General features: G+C 42.8%; 1 protein-coding gene across 3 annotated transcripts in view; it reads right to left on the bottom strand.

Annotated features, from left to right (window-relative positions):
* The window catches only part of efr3a (EFR3 homolog A), a 143,394-nt gene that overhangs the window by 35,521 nt on the left and 88,947 nt on the right, over window positions 1-18,926 (bottom strand). For all 3 annotated transcript variants that reach the window (XM_084008810.1, XM_084008809.1, XM_084008811.1), the window contains one exon: window positions 7,569-7,709. In XM_084008810.1, the coding sequence (XP_083864936.1) occupies window positions 7,569-7,709 (141 nt within the window). The remainder of the gene's footprint in view (window positions 1-7,568; window positions 7,710-18,926) is intronic.

Below are 18,926 nucleotides of genomic sequence, written 5' to 3'. Positions count from 1 at the left end.
AAGCAGAGCAGAGCGATAAAGAGGATTGGAAGCTGGTTGTGTGAGAACCGCTCACCAACGTGACGTCAATCCAAAACCCCCAAAACCCTCCTCCCCCCGTTAACCCAAATCCCTGCTATTTATAAAATGAAGACGCTCCCTCCTCCTCCTCCTCCTCCTCCTCCTCCCTGCAGGAGCACTGCAGGAGGAGAACCGGTTTCACACAAAGACAGGCAGAAGAGGAGCAAAGTGTCTGTTTAATGGGGAGAAACATTAAAGACTGGACTGCAGTGATGATGTACTCAGTGCCGCCCTGTTGCGCTCCCATCTTCAGCTGCATCTGCATTAAGCCTCAATAGTCGAAAGTAGAAATTCATGCTGCTAAAATTTTCACACAGTCATCAACATCCTCTGCTCTAGTGTGGGGCTCAGTGAAGAGAACACTGTTGGTACTAGCGTTGTACCGTATACCAACAATACAAAAGGTATGGCAATACCCTCAAACTACTAAATTCACCTGAAACACGCTTAAATATTCAGAAACATAGGACGTAACATGAAAGGAGCTGAATAAAATGTGACCTTTGACTCATAAAAAAACCTGCCGACTGGTTTACCCACCAGAGCCTGACGCCATCACATCAGCACTCACTGGCTTTACAAAGAAAATAGAGCAGAAGTCAGAGCAGGATTTAGTTCTGCCGCTTAGCCTGTAGGGGGCGCATGATGCCAGCTGGAGGATACACAGGGGATATGTTGCCAAACTCTCATTCATTCATTCATTAATTCACTCACACACTCACACACACACACACACACACACACACACACACACACACACACACACACACACACACACACACACACACACACAGAAAGTGTGAGCGTGACAAACTCCCTGGTTAATGGCGGTTGAAGGCAGGTAGTGTCCGGCACACGTCTCTTGTCGGGTGTCAGACCTGAGAAAATCCCCAACTGGGTTTCGACAGAGAGGACAGGAGGCATCACTAAATGCCCTAAATGTGTCACTGGGCGAAACAAAGGATTGTGGGATTTTCTCAGATTGACTGCAGCAACAGCACAGTCTCATGGCACTCCCTGCATGTACTGATTCATGGACGGGGCCCATGCAGCATGCCGATGAGAGGCCACTTAGACCATCGTGGGAAAAGCAGGTTGCTGACATGGCTAAATTTACTGACACACTAAAATTACTGACTCACTGATGTGTGTACATGGACGTGCATTTTCCCTTTGGTCCGTGTTGCTCAGCACGACTTTCAAACTAAAGGAGTTCATTTGGTATTGATAGTGCTGCACCACCTTTTCTTTTCAAAATAAAAGATAGCTTTCGCCAACAAAACCTCTTAGTAAGGTTTAGGAAAACCATCAGAAATGCACGTGGTGTCGAACATCCGTCTCATGGTTGATAGTCCTGTGTTGTTGGACCCATACACCTCCACTCCCCCCTACCATAGTTTTCTCAGTATTTAATACTATGTCACTAACAATTAATTTGCACAGTTATTATTATAAAACAACATTACAATCTAAAGTATGGACTAATGCCCATCACAAAATCTTAGAGACCGCAATGTCTTCAAAAACCCTAAGGATTTAAGTAATATACATTTTTTAAAAAGCAACACTAATGCACAATGAAGCAGTCGCCCCCTGATGGCCTTTAGAAATAATGCAAGTTTAAGGGAATTCACACCTTGGCTTCACTTTTCAGAACCTTGTGGTGTTTTACATCCATAGCTGGAGTCTGAGACGATGTTAGCCTAGCTTAGTATGAAGACTTAAGGGAAGTGGAAACAGCTAGCCTGACTCTCCATTCAAACTAACAGTTTCAGCATTATTATAATAAATGAGTGATGTGAGGTCAGCTCAAGGTCTGTTTGCAGGAAAGAAAAAAAAGAGGAGAATGAAGATGCTGAGCTTTAAACAAATTAACTAAAAGGAAAGCAATGAAACAAATTGGAGAGAAAGTGGAGAGAGAAGGCTAATTAAATGCAGCTCAGTTCTTGAAGAGACCCTGCAGATGTCAAGCAGTTACAGTAATATCATGTAATTAATTGTTAATGGCAGCATTATGACGCTCACTCCTTGATTGAATTTTCTTACGTTTCTACAGCTCAAGGTATTGACAACTCGTCACTCTTGCTCAGGACTGAAAAAAGCAACTGGAACAAACACCGCTCATGACTCACAGGAAGACTCAAATATTCAGAAATCTGAAATAAAATAACAAAAAAAAGTGTCTTTTTGTATGGCTGCTGGGGCGCTTTTCATTCCAACTCTGTGACTGTGAAATGTCACAAAGAGACATGAAAATTACGTTGCAGAATATTCTCACAATCAGTGGTTCAAATCCCATCAATCAAAGTGTCGTGGGTTTCTGGGAAGAGCATTTATTAGCAACAGAAATCACAGACAACAGGTCTGCAAGTCTAAATTACCATCAATTAACACAGGAACACCATGAAATAATTCAATTTGAGGGATAGATGACTGCTGCATCAGTCTGACAACAAGGCTGAACTAATTCAAGCAGAATAAAGCAGCGTATCGGGGGGCGCTTCAGTCTCTCCGTGCTACTGTCAATACTTCTTCCCACACGTTTACTTTCTGTCTAAACCCCAGCTAGCTGTCGCTGACCAGGCTGTTCTTATACACTGCTAAAAGTAACGGCCGGTAATCGTACCCGTAGGAAGTTATCAAGAGCGACAAATTCTGCATAGGGAGAATGTCGGGCTGGATGGGTGGGTCCCAAAACCCGGACAGTCACACAGGAGACCACTGTTCTTATCCCGTTTGAAACCATCAAAGTTCATTTATTTGTCACGAAACCTCTGTGGAACTTCTGTGGTAATTTCGGTTCGGCAGGTTGCTAACGCTGAACTACTGTGAATGGTACGCATGTTGTGTGGAGGCAGTAGTCTACTGCCAGCCCTCTCCGGATCATTTCACTGTGTATTTCTGCTGAAAAAGAAGGAGTCCACAGACACTGAATCTCCAGATGATCCAAGTTTTCCTAAACGGGGCTTTTGTTAAAACAAGATCAATTTGACACAAACCGTTGCATGAGGACACATTGCACTGGTGTTCAATGAAGGTATTTGAGCTCATGCAAACGGATCCCCTGAACTAGCTGAAGATTAAAAGCAGCAGACCAGAGACACAATACTGGGTCATCTCCCAACTGGACCAAGCAGCACCTGTAATTACAGAAACCCACCAGCCTTTACCTTTTCTCTCAGTCTCTCATTGCTTTACTGTCCTCCTCTCGTCTTTATATCACTCTGTTGTGACAGACGTCGTATATTGTCAGGTCATTATGGGCCAGACCTTCAGGCGCCTTACTATTGATTGTTTCCAACGTTTAAGTGATGTAAGTGAAGCTCACTCTACTGTTGCTCTCGCAGTATCTGTCCTGTTTACTGAGTAAACATTCATCATTTTGGCTGAATGATCCTTTGCCCATTAGATGTCGAGACTTCTTGTCTAAACGTGGTAAATTCCAACAGTCGAGACATTTCAATCACCAAGACAAACCTCACAGTGGTGCTTGAGAATAGGTCGGGGGGACCACCAAAGGAAAATTCATCATCTGGGGACTATGAATGTCAGTCTATAGATATATTTAACGGTGGACACTGCCAAAAAAATAGCATTACTTCCAAATGATGCTTTAAACTGTCTTATTGTACTGTGAACTGTATTGTTTATTAGTAATAAACAATGTTAATTGAAATGTGAGTACAACTTTTATTCTGCCATACTATATGACTATAGCAACAGCTCACTTTAACCAGTGATATGTTGTGATTATATCACAGCTAAGGGCCGACGCAAAGCGGAGGATGAAATTGTGTAATACCACAGCCTGCCATGAGCTACTGCTCAAATAAAAAAGGTATAATAATTTCTGAGCATGTCTAAGAATAAGTAGGCGGTTTAAGTGTGTGTGAGTGTGTGTGTGTGTGTGTGTGTGTGTAATTGTGTGTGTGTGCCTGCGTGTTCAGGACTATGTAACAACATTAAAGGCAGGGTGAAGAGTCCAATTTATTTCCAGCGTTACCAGGAAAAGGCCCCTGGGAGCCCATGATGTTCACACTGATAATGACTCCTCAGCTCAAATGGCCCCCAGTGGCATCACCATCCTCAGCCTTCTCACACCCAATATCACCGCTGTCATTTTCACAACTATTACTGCTGCTACTGATATCTAGTAGGGGAGTGGTAGTTCATAGAAAATATATATAAACAACGAAATAAGTCAAAATGTTCAAAATTAGTGATTTTCGTTTTTTTGCAGAATATGCAAGTTGAGATCATGAAGAAGCCACTCCATGTTTCAGATAACAGTATTGGTTGCCTTAAAAGTATACATTTTGTATTTGTGGTTTCGGAATAAATCTGTGTTGTCCGTGTCTCTGCAGGGCCGTGTAAGGCGATGCAGTTAATTTCCATACTGATCACCATTGGCCATTCACATGCTGTTGTTACTTTTTCGGCAAATCAGCTGCAAGTTAGAAGCGAAACACATGGCTACTTATTCAGCGCCCGTGTCCCTCGCAGCGGATGAGTTGGAGCAGAAGATATCAGACGCTATATCTATGGTTACATTTCAACGGGATAAAGACAGCAAAATGGAGGAAGTCCGTAACTTTGACTGCAAATGCTACGGAAGAAGAAAGGAGAACTCTCTCCTTGGAAGTCATTCATGCAGCGACAAACTTTCTCAAGAGCTTATGTACAGCATACGGATGGATTCTTTAGCTGCCGTAAGAGAGCAAAAGCCGCAGACGAAAAGAAAGTCTGCCCGGACCTCTTATTTCATTGGAGCCAACGAAGTCTGCAGGAATACTATTCAGTTTCTTATGGGGTGAGTTTCCGTTAACATCCAAGTTATCTACTTTGCTTAGCTAGCTAAGCTAGCTCAGTGCTGTCGTTTTTAAATGATATGCACATCGAAACTAAGCTGTAATGGGAGGTTTTGGCTCGTAATGTGGGCATCTGATTCAACAGCGGTGCCAAGGGGCCTGTTGGCATTGCTTGAATTGACTGTGATGCTAATAGTTTAGTAACTAACCTACCTGAGGACAATAGGCTAGTTGCTAAATCATTAGCAGTCTAACAGATAGCAGATATCACTGAGTGACATCTGTAGGGGGGAGGGCCCTTTCTGGCCAGGTGAGGTGAGGTGAGGTGAGGTTTGCAAATCTTTCAGGCCAGTTTTCTCAGTGAAAGGTTTTCAGAGAAGCATACATTCAAATGGCCACAACTTCGTCAAATATTATCGGATTTCCATGTGTAGGACATCATTGGAAAGCTTACACTTTCAGATTCTGTTAATAACTCAAAATGCCCCGAGGCCGACTTGTTCCTGGTTTTGCCGTGGCTGGTCACTTATAGTATTTTGACAATTATATAATAATACATGATGCATGATAAATTATAAACAATAATATAACGTGTTTTAGCTTGTAAACTATTGCATGTTAACAAAATAAGTTTACTAACGGTTCCTTTACCCCAGCGACCAGCAGGAAGCCCCGCTCCTGTCCGAAGTCAGCTGACTAAGTCGCCACGCCGTGCGATTATATTGTTGCCCGCGGAAGGAAGAAACACGAACTGTTTACATTATTCGAGTTTGATTAACGAGAGGGATAACGCCCCGCTCTCGTCTGGACTCAGCACGTCCCCCACACACACACACACACACACACACACACACACACACACACACACACACACACACACACACACACACACACAGCTTAGTTTTGTGTGTTAGATAGTTAGGTAATAAGGCTTTGTTAATTGCAGTGTTATTGATTGTGATCATTATTACTGATTTTAATAAATCTTATTATATTATAACTAGCGGTCTCTTGTGCTTGTTGTGTATATGTCACTGGATAACAGCAGGTTGTGAAGGCTAGTGCTTGAATTTCACGCCTTTTTAATGGTTCGATTGGTTTTGTACTCCTATGCCAATGATCACGATGATTGGCATGTGAGTATAAAACCTTTATATTGAGACTGAATACAGTTTTTGGTTATCTTTTCCCTGATCCCAGGGTGGCGCCCCGTATATTCATGATTATTTCATAACAATATTTTAAATATAATTATTAATATCGATAATCATATTGACATTAATAATTAGCTGTTGATAACCGAATCTGCTCCTGCTACATCCCCAACAACAGCATTTCAAGCAATCCATCTAAAACTTGTTGAGAAGACAAAACTGTTGGTCTAGCCCTAACAAAAGCGGGTGACATTACTGTCCATGCAGTCACACTGCAAGAGAGGCTAAAAATACTAAACACACACAAAAAAAAAAAAAACTAATTTAAATATCCGCCTGAAGCTGCAGAGGATAAAAGGGCGGGGATGAAGCCTGCACTCAGAAACAGACAGTGACAAAGGAAATCTCAGCGGGTCACGGACGTTCACTCGGTAATTGTCCAATTTATGTGGAGCGTGCCAAGTGGCGGGGCAGCACGGCCAATAGGAGCGACGGCGAGGATGTTTAAATCCCAGGAGGGAGAGAGACGGGCAGCGGGGGGCGACGGAGTGCCACGTTCACACGGCAGCCACCCGTGTGATAAGAGAGCTCATTTAATTTCCTCTGTGTGCTGAGAGTCTGTGTGTGTGTGTGTGTGTGTGTGTGTTTGTGTGACAGACAGAATGAGTCAGAGCGTGTTTGTATTTAACATTAATGTAAGTGGAAGAAGTAGGGAAGTGTGTTTCTGTCTGAAGGTTGTGTTTGTGTGTGTGTGTGTGTGTGTGTGTGTGTGCGCCGACAGGTCTCCTTTCCTGCTGTCCAACATGCAGGTTATGAATCTGAATGGTGCAGAGTGAGAAGAAGGTACATCTTTGTGTACATATTCATGATTAAAAAAAAAAAAAGTTACATTAAGGTTGTGCTTATATCAACTCGTTCTCACTGGCAAACCGGCAAATAACGTGTACAAAAGTGATGCTGGAGGGGAATGTAGAGTGTCATAGTTTGAAGCTTTGCAGCTCCGACCGAGCTGCAGGATTTGATGAATTAGAGTAAGAACGTGTAAAAATCGAGGCTTATTTTACTGGAAACTTGAAAAATTAATGATTGTAATGAATGGAAACTGTATGTTACTTGTGAAGATTGAGGTTTATTTTGAAACATTGTGAATGTAATGAATGGATCCAACCCTGCTTTGGGTGGAATTAAACCACTAACTAATAGGGATGCAACAATACAGTTAGCCCACGGTTCAATACGTACCTCGGTTCTTGGGTTACGGTTTCGGTACACATTTTGGGCGCAAGGACAGAAGAAATTGCTGTTTCTATATTATTTCTATATATATATATATATATATATATGGAAAAAAAACGTCCCTGGAGTGTTTCAGAAGGGCCTTTTATGTCAAATATGGTATGCTCACACAAAGGTAATGCATCGTGCATTGGACTTTGTACTGCATCAGGGTAACTTCCCCTGAATGGTATTATGTATACCAACTGATATTACCTGGAAGAATATAAACCTATGTTAGTTCAGTCCCAGCTAGCATTCAGGTACTCACACCAACACGGGTCGGACAGCGTTGTTCATGTTGCCGTAGGCCGCCCTGCCCAGCAGCTCTCTGAAGCAGCTCTCTGCCAGCGCCGCCGGGTTTTCCTCACCATCCTGACCCGCCCCCGAAGGTGTGCTGGGGTGCCCGGCCCTGTCACACAGAGACAGACAGGTTAGGGAAAAAAACGTGCGACTCATGTTTGCATAATTTGCATTAATGAAATACCCTTGAAATAAAGTTCTGATAACAGCTCTGATTTAAAAAGAAAGAAAAAAAAAAACCTGGAGAGTCTGCTTTTGAGACTACAAGTTAAGTGTCAATTCTTCATATCGCACACAGAGAATCAGTAAAGAGAGAGAGAGCAGAATGCAATATCATTTAGAGGGAGAAAAGACAGAAAAGAGAAACCTTCAGGATATGAGTGAGAAAGAGAACGAGTGAAGAAAGAAGGACGAAAGACGAGAGGAGTCAGGAGACTGAAAAGAAATCAATCAGAGCCGAAAAAGAAGGGAGAAATCAAATGAAAGAGTATCGACCAGCCTCAATCAAGTGTGTGTGTGTGTGTGTGTGTGTGTGTGTGTGTGTGTGTGTGTGTGTGTGTGTGTGTGTGTGTGTGTGTGTGTGTGTAGTCAGTCAGTCTACATCAGATTTCCAACCACAACCATCTCTTGGGTTCACAGACAGAGAATGGTCCAAAAAAAGAGGAAAGATCCAGTGAGCGGCAGTTCTCTGGGTGAAGACGCCAAATAAGCTGAGATGAGTCTCGATTTTTGTCGAAAGCATGGATCCATCCTGCCTTGTGTCAACGGTTCAGGCTGCTGGTGGTGGTGTAATGGTGTGGGGGGTATTTTCTTGGCATACACTTTGTGTCCCTTAGCACCAATAGAGCATGGTTTAAATGCCACAGCCCACCTGAGTATTGTTGCTGACTGTGCCCATCCCTTAATAACCACAGTGGACCATCTTCTAATGGCTGCTTCCAGCAGGATAACGCGCCATGTCTCTTTGTTGAACATGACCATGAGTTCACTGTCACCAGATCTCAAGCCGTGATGCTCTCATGTCAATACGGACCAAAATCTTGTAGGGGATGTTTCCAGCACCTTGTTGAATCTATGCCACGCATAATAATAATAACGCAGTTCTGAAGGCAAAAGGTACCAGCAAGGTGTACCTACTGAAGTGGCCAGTCAGTGTGTGTGTGTGTGTGTGTGTGTGTGTGTATGTATGTATAAAAAATGTATAGGATATTTTTTTCATGAAAAACCTGGCAGTGTGAGAAGCACTCACTTTAGTTTTATTGGGAACATGTCAATGCACAGATCTTGGATTGTTCACAATAAAACATGAAAAGGGTCTCTGTACAAAAAATTCCCTGTCAAAGGAAAGATGAGAAGCAATTGAATGTGTCCTGGTGTTGCAGTTCATATATTCCCATTACACTTGGCCTTTGAGAGCTCAAATTCGTAAAAAAAAAAGTTATCTTTCAAAAACTTTTCCTTCTGATTTTGCAGCGGATAAAAAAAGAAAACAGATTATGATGAACAGGCCCTCTGGAAAAACTCCAGGAAAGAAAATAGGTATTGTTATACATCTGAATGCTGCTGATAAGAAAGAGATGGTAATAAAAAGTTGGTTTTGGTTTGAACAAGGCTGTGGAATGAAATGATGAACACAGAGGGGGAAGGACGATGAGGGGGTAAACAGACAGAAAGTAAATGAGCATCTGCTTTTCCTCAGAAGGGAGCTTCAAATTAGGTCAACATTTAGTCCTAAAACATTCTCAAACAACCAACAACAACTGCTGACAAAATCTCACCAGAAGAAGATTGTGTGATACGATCAAAAGCTCCAGAACAGCTACTAATGGACCTTGCGGTGTGATGGTTTTATCGACCCCTGGGTGAAGAATGAACCTGTGTCAGCTTCTCAAGGTGGTAAACTCTCTATCGCTGAAGTCAACAACTCATCAGACCTCAATGACAAAATAGATCAATGGTCCATTTCTTCTGGACTGAAACCCGTTCTCACGCCATGCCGTCGAATAATACAACTTTGTCAGTGCTCCTTGGCGTCTGACATCGACCCTCATTAGTGCATGAGCATTTGTATGTGATGCACACACCTGCTCCATTATGGGTAGAGGGTAGTGTAGTGTAAAGTGTATTCTGATCTGGTACCTCGATTGATCACATTTGGTAAAGTTCAGGAAAAATGAGAAAGAAATCATCCTGACTGATGCTGGGTGCCAACAGAGGTCGGACTCCCCTTGTTCGCCCGTCTGAGGGGGTTTTGCAGCGGTGTACCGAATCGACACATGTTCTACCTTTTCTCATGAGAGATCCTGGTCGTTATTTACTCGTTAACAAAATGTAAACATGAGTCGCTGCCTTTATTCTGGAAACAGACTCTCCATTTGTGTTCCGCTGTAACCTTGCTGATCCTGCAACTCCACATACAGGACCAAACCTCTTTTGTGAGCACGTAAGTCGTTTCCCGCAGTCGTCAAGAATCCACAGTCCTGGCAGGAGACCAAGCTATGTGTTGTACTGATAAAATAATGTAAGAGTAAATCACTTCCGCAGCAATAAGGCCGGTAACAGATGGACTGTACCCAGAGCTGGGACTCTAGAGGGAAACAATGCAATTACTGGCGGCCCACACAGGCGGTTCAGGGGAAATTAAATGCTTATTGCTTGTTAGAATCACGGACGTGAGATAAAAAGGAAAATCTCCCCTATAATAGAAGGCAGTTTGTGTTGTTTAATGGAGGTGCAAGAAAAAAAAAAGCTAAAGATCGGTTCTGATGAGAAAAATACCAAGTGTTTAAAACTCTTCCTGAGGACTTAAGAGCACGGCTCAACCAAGCAGACATTTCATTTATATTTCACAGAGGATCCTGCAGGCTTCATTTAACATGAATGTTGTAATGAATCCAAGGAAATGATGCAGAGCATATGCACAAATGTCCAACGTAAAGTGCAGCTGAAAGAAATGTGATGGCTTTACATCGTTGGACGTGATGGTGGTGAGAGAGAGAGGAGGCGAACAGGTCAAACATACACAGGACTTTCATCCAGGAGACTGTTGTTAGTGTTAAACTAAAACAAAACATTGCTGTTTTCACTCACTGGGAACTAGGGGTGGATCGGTACAACGTATTTGTACCGGGAGTTTTCGGTACAGGACGTCCGGCTGGTATGGGACATTCTTTTGGTACGCTCCGTTAGAACTTGCACATGCAAAACAGAAGTTCTGGAGCGTGAGTTTAACCCGTATGGTTTTGGCAGCACACCTGTTAAGTTCAAGATAAGTTAAGCTCAATAGACCAGGATTTGTGTCAAAATGTGAGTTCAGGATTTGGAGTACATTTACATTGCAGACATTCCTGTGATTTGATGATCGTGGTGATTAAAACGCAATAATCAATTAAGGACATTTGCTTTCCCTGTTGCTCGGAGCTAAGACGGTCATGTACATTTGGTATTTTAGAGCTTTTTAAATGTGTTGTAAAACCAAAACCATGAGCTCAAATAGGGCAAAAAAATAACATAGATCTGCAGTGTTGGTGCAAAAGATGAGTTGAGCAGCTCTTAATGGACATTAGCTCAGAAAACATTGCAAAATGTCCATCAGCATAGTTAGGGTTCGTCATTTTCATGCTCCGGATGACAGAAATTGTGTGTGTGTGTGTGTGTGTGTGTGTGGGGGGGGGGGGGGGGGGGGGGGGGGGGGTTCACAAACACAAATTTTCTTTGGATAATGTTCCCAAACACATTCGTGGTCAGTTTGCCCCACCGCAGTGCGTTGTGTGGGCTTTCTAATCGAGCCTCGGCAGACCCGGTGGGAAGCCGCGGTCAAGGTCGTTTGATTCTGTTAATTGCTTCTCGCTTAGGGCGGACGTGGGCGGCGTGCAGAAACCTGAGGTGGAGGTTCAGAGAAGGAAGAAACGCTCTCCTTGTTCCACAATTAAATGCTTGCTTGTGTAGTCTGACAACACACACACACAAAACACACACAGATGTGTTTTAAGGCAGCCACCTTGGAAAGGACTTCATTTTCTTAATTCCCTCATCACTGATGTCAAATACGTCGACTCCTCTGCACCTTTGTTTCATTTAACCTCTATAGAGCTGCCTGATTAAATACACACATATCAGCAATACATAACACGTTCTCTAAAACAAATAATCCTCCTAACATTCCTGAACTAGCGACAGGTCAAAAAATTCATCCCGACATCCTCTGTGCATTATGTATAAAATGTCATGGCAATCCATTGTTGAGATAGGATAGATGTCAACTTGAGGTGTCTCCTCCTTAAGAATTCAGAACGGCCGCTCCCTTCTCTGGTTGCTTCTTAACACAGAAGTTCAACAGTCACTTAGGTATAAATCCATGATAGAAGAGGCAGAGGCACGAGACAGACTTAGGAAAAGTCAACCCTGCCCCTCGTGCGGTGATTGCACGGGGCTGAACTGCAGATGTGATTGCAGACGTGTGAACCAGGCGACATGACAATGTGATGCATGCCGCGTGATTACAGATGACGATTGCAATGATTACCGTGCAGTTTGGACTCTTTATCCTGATGATTTGGAGGTGATGCATTTCTTCAATAGGCTTCCCACTTGTTTTTTTGTTTTTTCTCCAGGACATTTTCATTGATTTTGAGCTGGAATGACACTTGGGATCACACAGCAGACTGATAAACTCCTCTTGCTACTCATCAGTGGTTTGTCTGTGGATTGGAGGAAACATTTTTGTTTCCCCTTAAGAGATCGTTCGAACCCGGGGCTGATCCACATCACTTTATACAGAGATCAACATTGGCAGTGGTAGTTTATTCAAATGCCCAACACTACTATGGTTACCGGAGAACAACCCCTTCTGCTCAGTTTTCAAACCACTACAGCCGCCCAATGATATTGTCTTTACAGGGCCAGTAGAGAGGGGCTGCAAACATTGCCTGAGGCTACATAACAACTAGCCTGATAATCAGACTGAGTTGCCACCGCCATCTTTGTTCAGCTATGTTGCTTTGGTTTGCACGAACCAATCAGTAGCAACTTATTTATGCTGTCACTGATCGAAGACTCAGGAAGATTTGAGCGTTGGTGCTTATTTAAGTCACACCTCTCCTGCAAAGCCCTGATTGGTCAATGGTCTCTCTAATCAGCTTGAAAGCGTTGTATACTTGGTAGAGCTGCCTGGAATATAAAAGCTTTTTGTTTGAACCTCCTGTGTGGGTTCTCGTTAGGTTCAGAGAGGGCTCTGGGTGAATCCGTTACATGATAGAATGACTTCCTGTAGATCCTCTCACATGTGGTTCTTATCCCTTTATGTTTCGGTTCGTGGTGAAACCATCTAAAAAGGGTTCCAGGTGGAACCTTTATTAAAAGGTGCTACCAGGATGCAAAAGGGGAGAACCCTATATGGTTCTAGAAGCACCTTTATGCTCAAGAGTGACTGTTTTAAGATTTCAATTCGGCTACAAATATGCTCATTTAACAATGATAATTTCAAAAGAGAAGCAAACTACACAAATACAAGGATGAAAATAAGAATGTCCATGAAAATGCGTGGTTTTGTACAGCTGTAGTAGTTCAGTTCAATGTACAGATTTCATACTAGATTAGTTAACAACAAATCCAGCTAGCAATGGCTAGATATTAAGTTGAAGTCAGATTTTAATATTTAACATGTCCTTCCTGTCTAGCCACACACATCCTGCCTCTCCTTCAAACAATAGACTCTCAGCCTCAGACGTGACTGAAGGATCTGCTCATTAACTTGCAGAAAGACCATTAGAAACGGCTGGGATGCTGCCATTAATGCAGAAATGTGCCCTGAGGTGATGAACACTCTGCAACTGCAGGAATATATGCACCATCATTATGTATGGACTATGTGATGGCTGTTCTTCCATTTAAGTCATGGAAGAGCTGATAGGACATTTAGCAGCAGGAGAAGAAGGAAGGAACAACACTGAAGGAAATGGGATTTTCTGGTTCCTCTTAAGAAGAAAGCATACAAAGGGGTCAGAGTCTACAACCACAGGGACTCAGTAGTTGATCCCTGATGGTTTATATGTCTGGAGCAATTTTGAATAATGGTCCAACATGGCACATTTTACTTCAATGGTTGCAAGTATCTTTCTAATCTCCCTCTGAAGTTGGGAGTTTTCTATAGAGGATTAGGTAGGGGACTATATGGGGGACTGTGTAGAGGACAATACAAATGACTATGTAGAGCACAATATGGAGGACTATGTAGAAGACTATGTAGAGGACTATATAGAGGTCTTTACAGGACACTAGATGACTATATAGAGGACTACTTAAAGGACTATACTTTGAAATAAATAAATACACTTATTGAAATGCTGTGAGTGAATTTAAATTCCCCAGTAAACAGTGATGCTTTATCTATGCCTGGGGCTCTTATTGTGAAAGGTGAGAACGGAAGTAGCTGTATAAGCTACCATTGTCTATATGGAGGCAATAAGTGTTTTTTTCACCAGATTAATTAATCAATAAATGATTTTGTCATGGATTTGTCTCAATCACGCTGCTCTCTCTGCTCTCGTCTGTCCGTCATCTTTCCGCCAGCGCAATGCATGATGGTATATAGTGCTCGGCTGGTGAACTTTGGTTGTACGATTCTTTTTAAGAGGAATTGGGGGATATTTGAGAGACTAAATGCCCGCTCTACATTCAGACAGCTCTACAACACGGTGATCTCACTATATAGTGAGTGATTTTGGACACAGCCTGAGATGAGGCGCTGCCCAGCACCCTGCTGGCGTTTTCACTACATGGTCAGATGATCCTGACCACAAAAAGCCACCGACACCAACCACAGTCTACCGTTTCCCATTAATCTGGAATCATTTATCGAGCAGACTGAAACCTGACACACAGATATCAATGGGACGGTTCAAATTGTGGTTCAAGGTTCTATTGATTTTGGGTGCGACGGTTTTACATAATATCCTTGTATTTGTATCTCCACCAAGGATATTTCTGAGAGTTATCTATTTATCCCCTCACGTCTCCTGAAGGACACTATTTGGTGACCTGCATGCTGAGCCAGGTTGAGTCCTGCTGAAGGACATGTTTCTGGTTTGGTGCAGGTCCTGCTGAGCTCTCACACATGCGAGTCAAACTTATCTGAACTTACTCAGTTCAAACCGAGTACAAAGGGAAACGCTCTCAGGCAGCTCTGGCATCATTTCAAAGAAAAAATCCCTTTTTCATGTGCTAATAATGTCCAAGGTTGGAGAAGGTTGTTCACAAGGTGATTTCTTTGATGCCGAATGTGACACTTCTCATCAAAGAGAGGCCTGTTATGCAAATCCACGGTTAAAAAAAGGAGAAAAGAGTGCACACATTAGTGTGAGCCAATATTTATGTTTGTGTCTGAATTTAATGGTAGTTTTGACACATTTTGTGAATGAGATGGGAACTTTTTGCATGGGCAATCACATGCCAAATCAAAAGCAGTGAATGGATGCTGGGGGGGGGGGGGGGTTGAATGAAGCAATGCAAATGAGGCGAATAAGCAAATCTAAGCACAAGTTTGGAAAATTTCAACTCTCCTGTTGCCGCTGACGTCCTGATGTCGTTGAATCAGAATGAACTAAAACATTATTCTGTCAAAATACTGCAGACTGAAAACACCCACCATGAAAGATTGAGCTGCATATAGTCATTAAACTTTGGTGTCTAGCTGCCGGCAGTGCAGGGGAAGAATTCATTTTCATGAGAGATCTCAAATTAACAAGAAGTTAGTTCAAATTGGAAGAGGCAGTGATGATCAACCGGGAGTCTTTTTTTACTCTGCAGTTATTCTGAACCAGACTTTACATCACACGCATTACATTTTTATTTTTGATGGATCGGGCTGATGGATTGCCAAACCCTCCTACACAGCCTTTTTATAAAATCTAACAGGACACTAACGGGGAGTTTTCACAGCGACGAGCTTGACCGATGACTGCTGTCTGCTGTGCAGGATGGACATGAGGCTGCCTGTGACACCCAGCCCGAGGCTCCTCCAACACCACATAATGACAGGGAGACAACGTCCCAGGTCAGGGCCCAACTTAAATCCCACCACATGTGGTTAAGGGAGACGTCGGAAAAGCCAGCAGGACAATGAGGAGGGGAAAAGAACACAAGGAGGGATACAAAAAAGGGAAAATCAGGGTCCAAAAATAGCTTTTTGTTCACATGGAAACCACCCGAATGAGACGGAGAGGAGAGGGGGAGAGACGGTGAGAGCGAGGGGGACAGGAGAGGTGATTCAAGAAAAGAGGAGAATAGAATAAATAATGAGGGAAGGGGAGAGGAGGGCGATGAGGAGAAGAATACGAAGAGGTAAAGTAAGAGGAGAGAGGAGGCGACAACATGGAGATAGGAGAGGGGAGAGGAGGAAATAAAACAGGAGGAGAGGAGGCAACAAGATGGGAGGAGATGAGGAGACAAGAAGAGGAGATAAGCAGGAGGAGTAATAGTCTTTTTAATATTGTACACCTGCATTGTTTCATGGGTTTGACTGACTTTGTATAGTTTTGTCTCATCTTGTCCACGTCTCCCTCATAAAACAGGTGTCTGCATGTTGGCTGTACTGTCATTTGCCCTGGGCTTTGTCCTTCAGGCTACACACATACAACCTGTCCTCTGATTGGTGGAGGTTGTTGGTGCCGTACACCACCTGACTGACTGGCTGGGACTTTTGTCATCTTCTGCATGTATTTAGGCAAATAAATAAATAAATAATAACAATGTGGTATTTATTTTTCTTCCTGTCAAGCTATACATACAACATTACTAGCATTAATAAATGTTATTTCATAATAAAATAACCACCACAATTTCACCATAATGTCGTACTTGCCAGGATGATGCAGGAAAGTGCTTGTTTATTTTTTACATAACAAAACCTATACATCCTTGTTTACATAAGTGTTAATATGTATTTACATTCTTCAGTCATGTTTAGTGTAGAAAGGCATTGTTACTGGGAAAGAAAACATTTGTTTACAGTTTGTTTAAATATGTATTTTTACCACGGGTAATATGGGGAATGAGAGGAAGTATCAGGGGGGATGAGAGAACAGACAGGAGAGAAAGAAGATGGAAAGAATAGGTGAAGAATGCTAAACAAAGACAAGAATACAGTGAGAGGAGTGAAGGTGAACCGACAGGTGAGACCAGCGTTAAGCTTCCTGTCCTGCCTCGTTGATCTTTGCCATAAATCTTTCTGGCCTCAGAGCAGAGCAGCGTTCTCAGGAGAAGATGAGGAGACGGGGAAGACTCCTCAGTGTTTCACATCACCAGGATTCCCCCCTCATCTGGTCTACAGGTCTGGGTTTGAGGACTGAATAGATATAATGAGGTCTGAAGTGTGTGGCGGCGCGAGGACGGCCAGGGTTCACCTCCCTTCAGCAGACACTCGCGCTTCCAACAGATCCAACAGCAGGATTTACTAGATCCAGACTCCTCTGCCACTGCAGGCAGCGGAGGTGAGAGAGGTCATGTGTCAATGCTCACAGCACTTCACCATTCATTAAGCACACTGTTTGTGAGACGCGTTTCCAAAGCTTTCTGAAAGTTCTTCAGAGGAGACTTTGCCATCAGTCTATGTTATACTGTACGAATGCTTGGAGAGACACAAGACTAGGTGGGGGGTCTGATAGTTTACATGCTGGATCTGATTTGTTAAAGGTCCCCTATTATACTGTTTTTCATCAATTCCACACAGCTGTCAGAGGTCCAAAAACACTGTATTTGATATGCATTGCCCCAAACCCATCCATGGTCCTGGATTTCAGCTGTCTAAAAGTTGCTCAAATGAGCTCTGCTGAGAACAGGCTGTTTCTGTGTCTGCACCTATAAATGCTAATGAGCTCCGTCTGTCATCGCCTACTTGGAGAGCCACGGAGACGATGCCGCTTACACTAGCGGTAGCATACACCAATGTTTACGGTGGATGTATCGCTATAGCTCGCCTATGTGTCTCAGGTGAAGTTGCTGGTCCCGTATGGTTGGGACAGATCCTTTTACGAGGGTCAGTGTCGAGGCAAAGCCAGCTTTGTACTGACCCTCGTTACTGAAGCAGTCCGATGTGAAGTGGTTAGCATACACATACAAGCTAACGTGGATCGTAGACGGCTCATTGTCATTAAAAATTAAACGCAACCACTGTCTCTTCTGTTCTGTAGCTGGTGCAGAATATAAGTACTTATGTTGATTTGTACAACCAACAACAGAGCAATCTGCGTGTCTAGCTCACGACGACATTGTGAAACACTGCTATCTCACTGCTGTCTCAGGACACACTGAACTTCACCTCGGTGATGAACGCCCCCTCTCAGATATCTCCTATCATCAGAGGAGTTCGGTCGATGCAAATGACTCCCTTCGTTACGTAACAGGAGCTGAATCTGAACAGCCTGTAGGAGTGCCGTTGTACCAGTAGGGGGCGCTGCAGAGACCATGCAGGAGTCACTTGTTTTCCTCATCCTGGGAGTTGACAGTCTCAGGGAGGACCAGTCCCGTGTTTTTCATAATATGGGACCTTTAACATACCTGGTATGATACTGTCTGAAGTTTATGTAGTACATATGTTTTCATTCCCCGCTAGACAACATCCCTAAAAAGATTTGTGGGACTTGAAAGGATTTGGACTCAATATAGATTAGGAACCGGATTTGATCAAAGCCTATCCAACGTCTTCCTTCCACAAGAATACATTTAAAACAAGTTAAGTAGTGATTATTATTCAATTGCAGAACACGTCCTGGTCTTAAGTTCAAATCACTGGGACAGCTGGATTTACCGCGTCCACCACCTCCCTCGGTCCCCTAAAATGATGTTCTCACACAGTGCTGTCACTGCAGAAATTAGTAAATGTAACCACGTATAAAAAGGCTGCAAATATGATCTGAGCATCTTTCTGATATCAAAACCCATTCCTAAACAGTATATATAATTGTATATATGATATATTGCCCCAATGGTGCTTCTGTTGCTAAACACTGCAAGACAGAGAGGAGGAAAGGAAACAAGACTGTGTGAATAATAAATCTCCTCCTGTGTACAGAACATACGCTCTCTTATAATGACAGATAAAAACTCTCTCTGGATGTTTTTCTTCTCTTGTTAAATAGTACATACAGTATAAAGACCTGAAACTGTTTATTAGAATCTCACTTATATAATACACTGTATTATATTTTTGTACACTTTTCCTTTCTACTTGCATCTCACTGTCAGATTTGTCAGCTCTGCAATTTAAACTTCTCATATGTGTGAGAAAATAATGCATATCAGGAGTTTATCCAAAATCTTTCAAATAATT

Source organism: Eutrigla gurnardus (genome assembly GCF_963514095.1).
Source record: "Eutrigla gurnardus genome assembly, chromosome: 4".
In the NCBI taxonomy this organism is placed as follows: Eukaryota; Metazoa; Chordata; class Actinopteri; order Perciformes; family Triglidae; genus Eutrigla; species Eutrigla gurnardus.
Note: the sequence above shows the minus strand (reverse complement) of the source record. Positions and strands in the feature narration are given on the sequence as shown.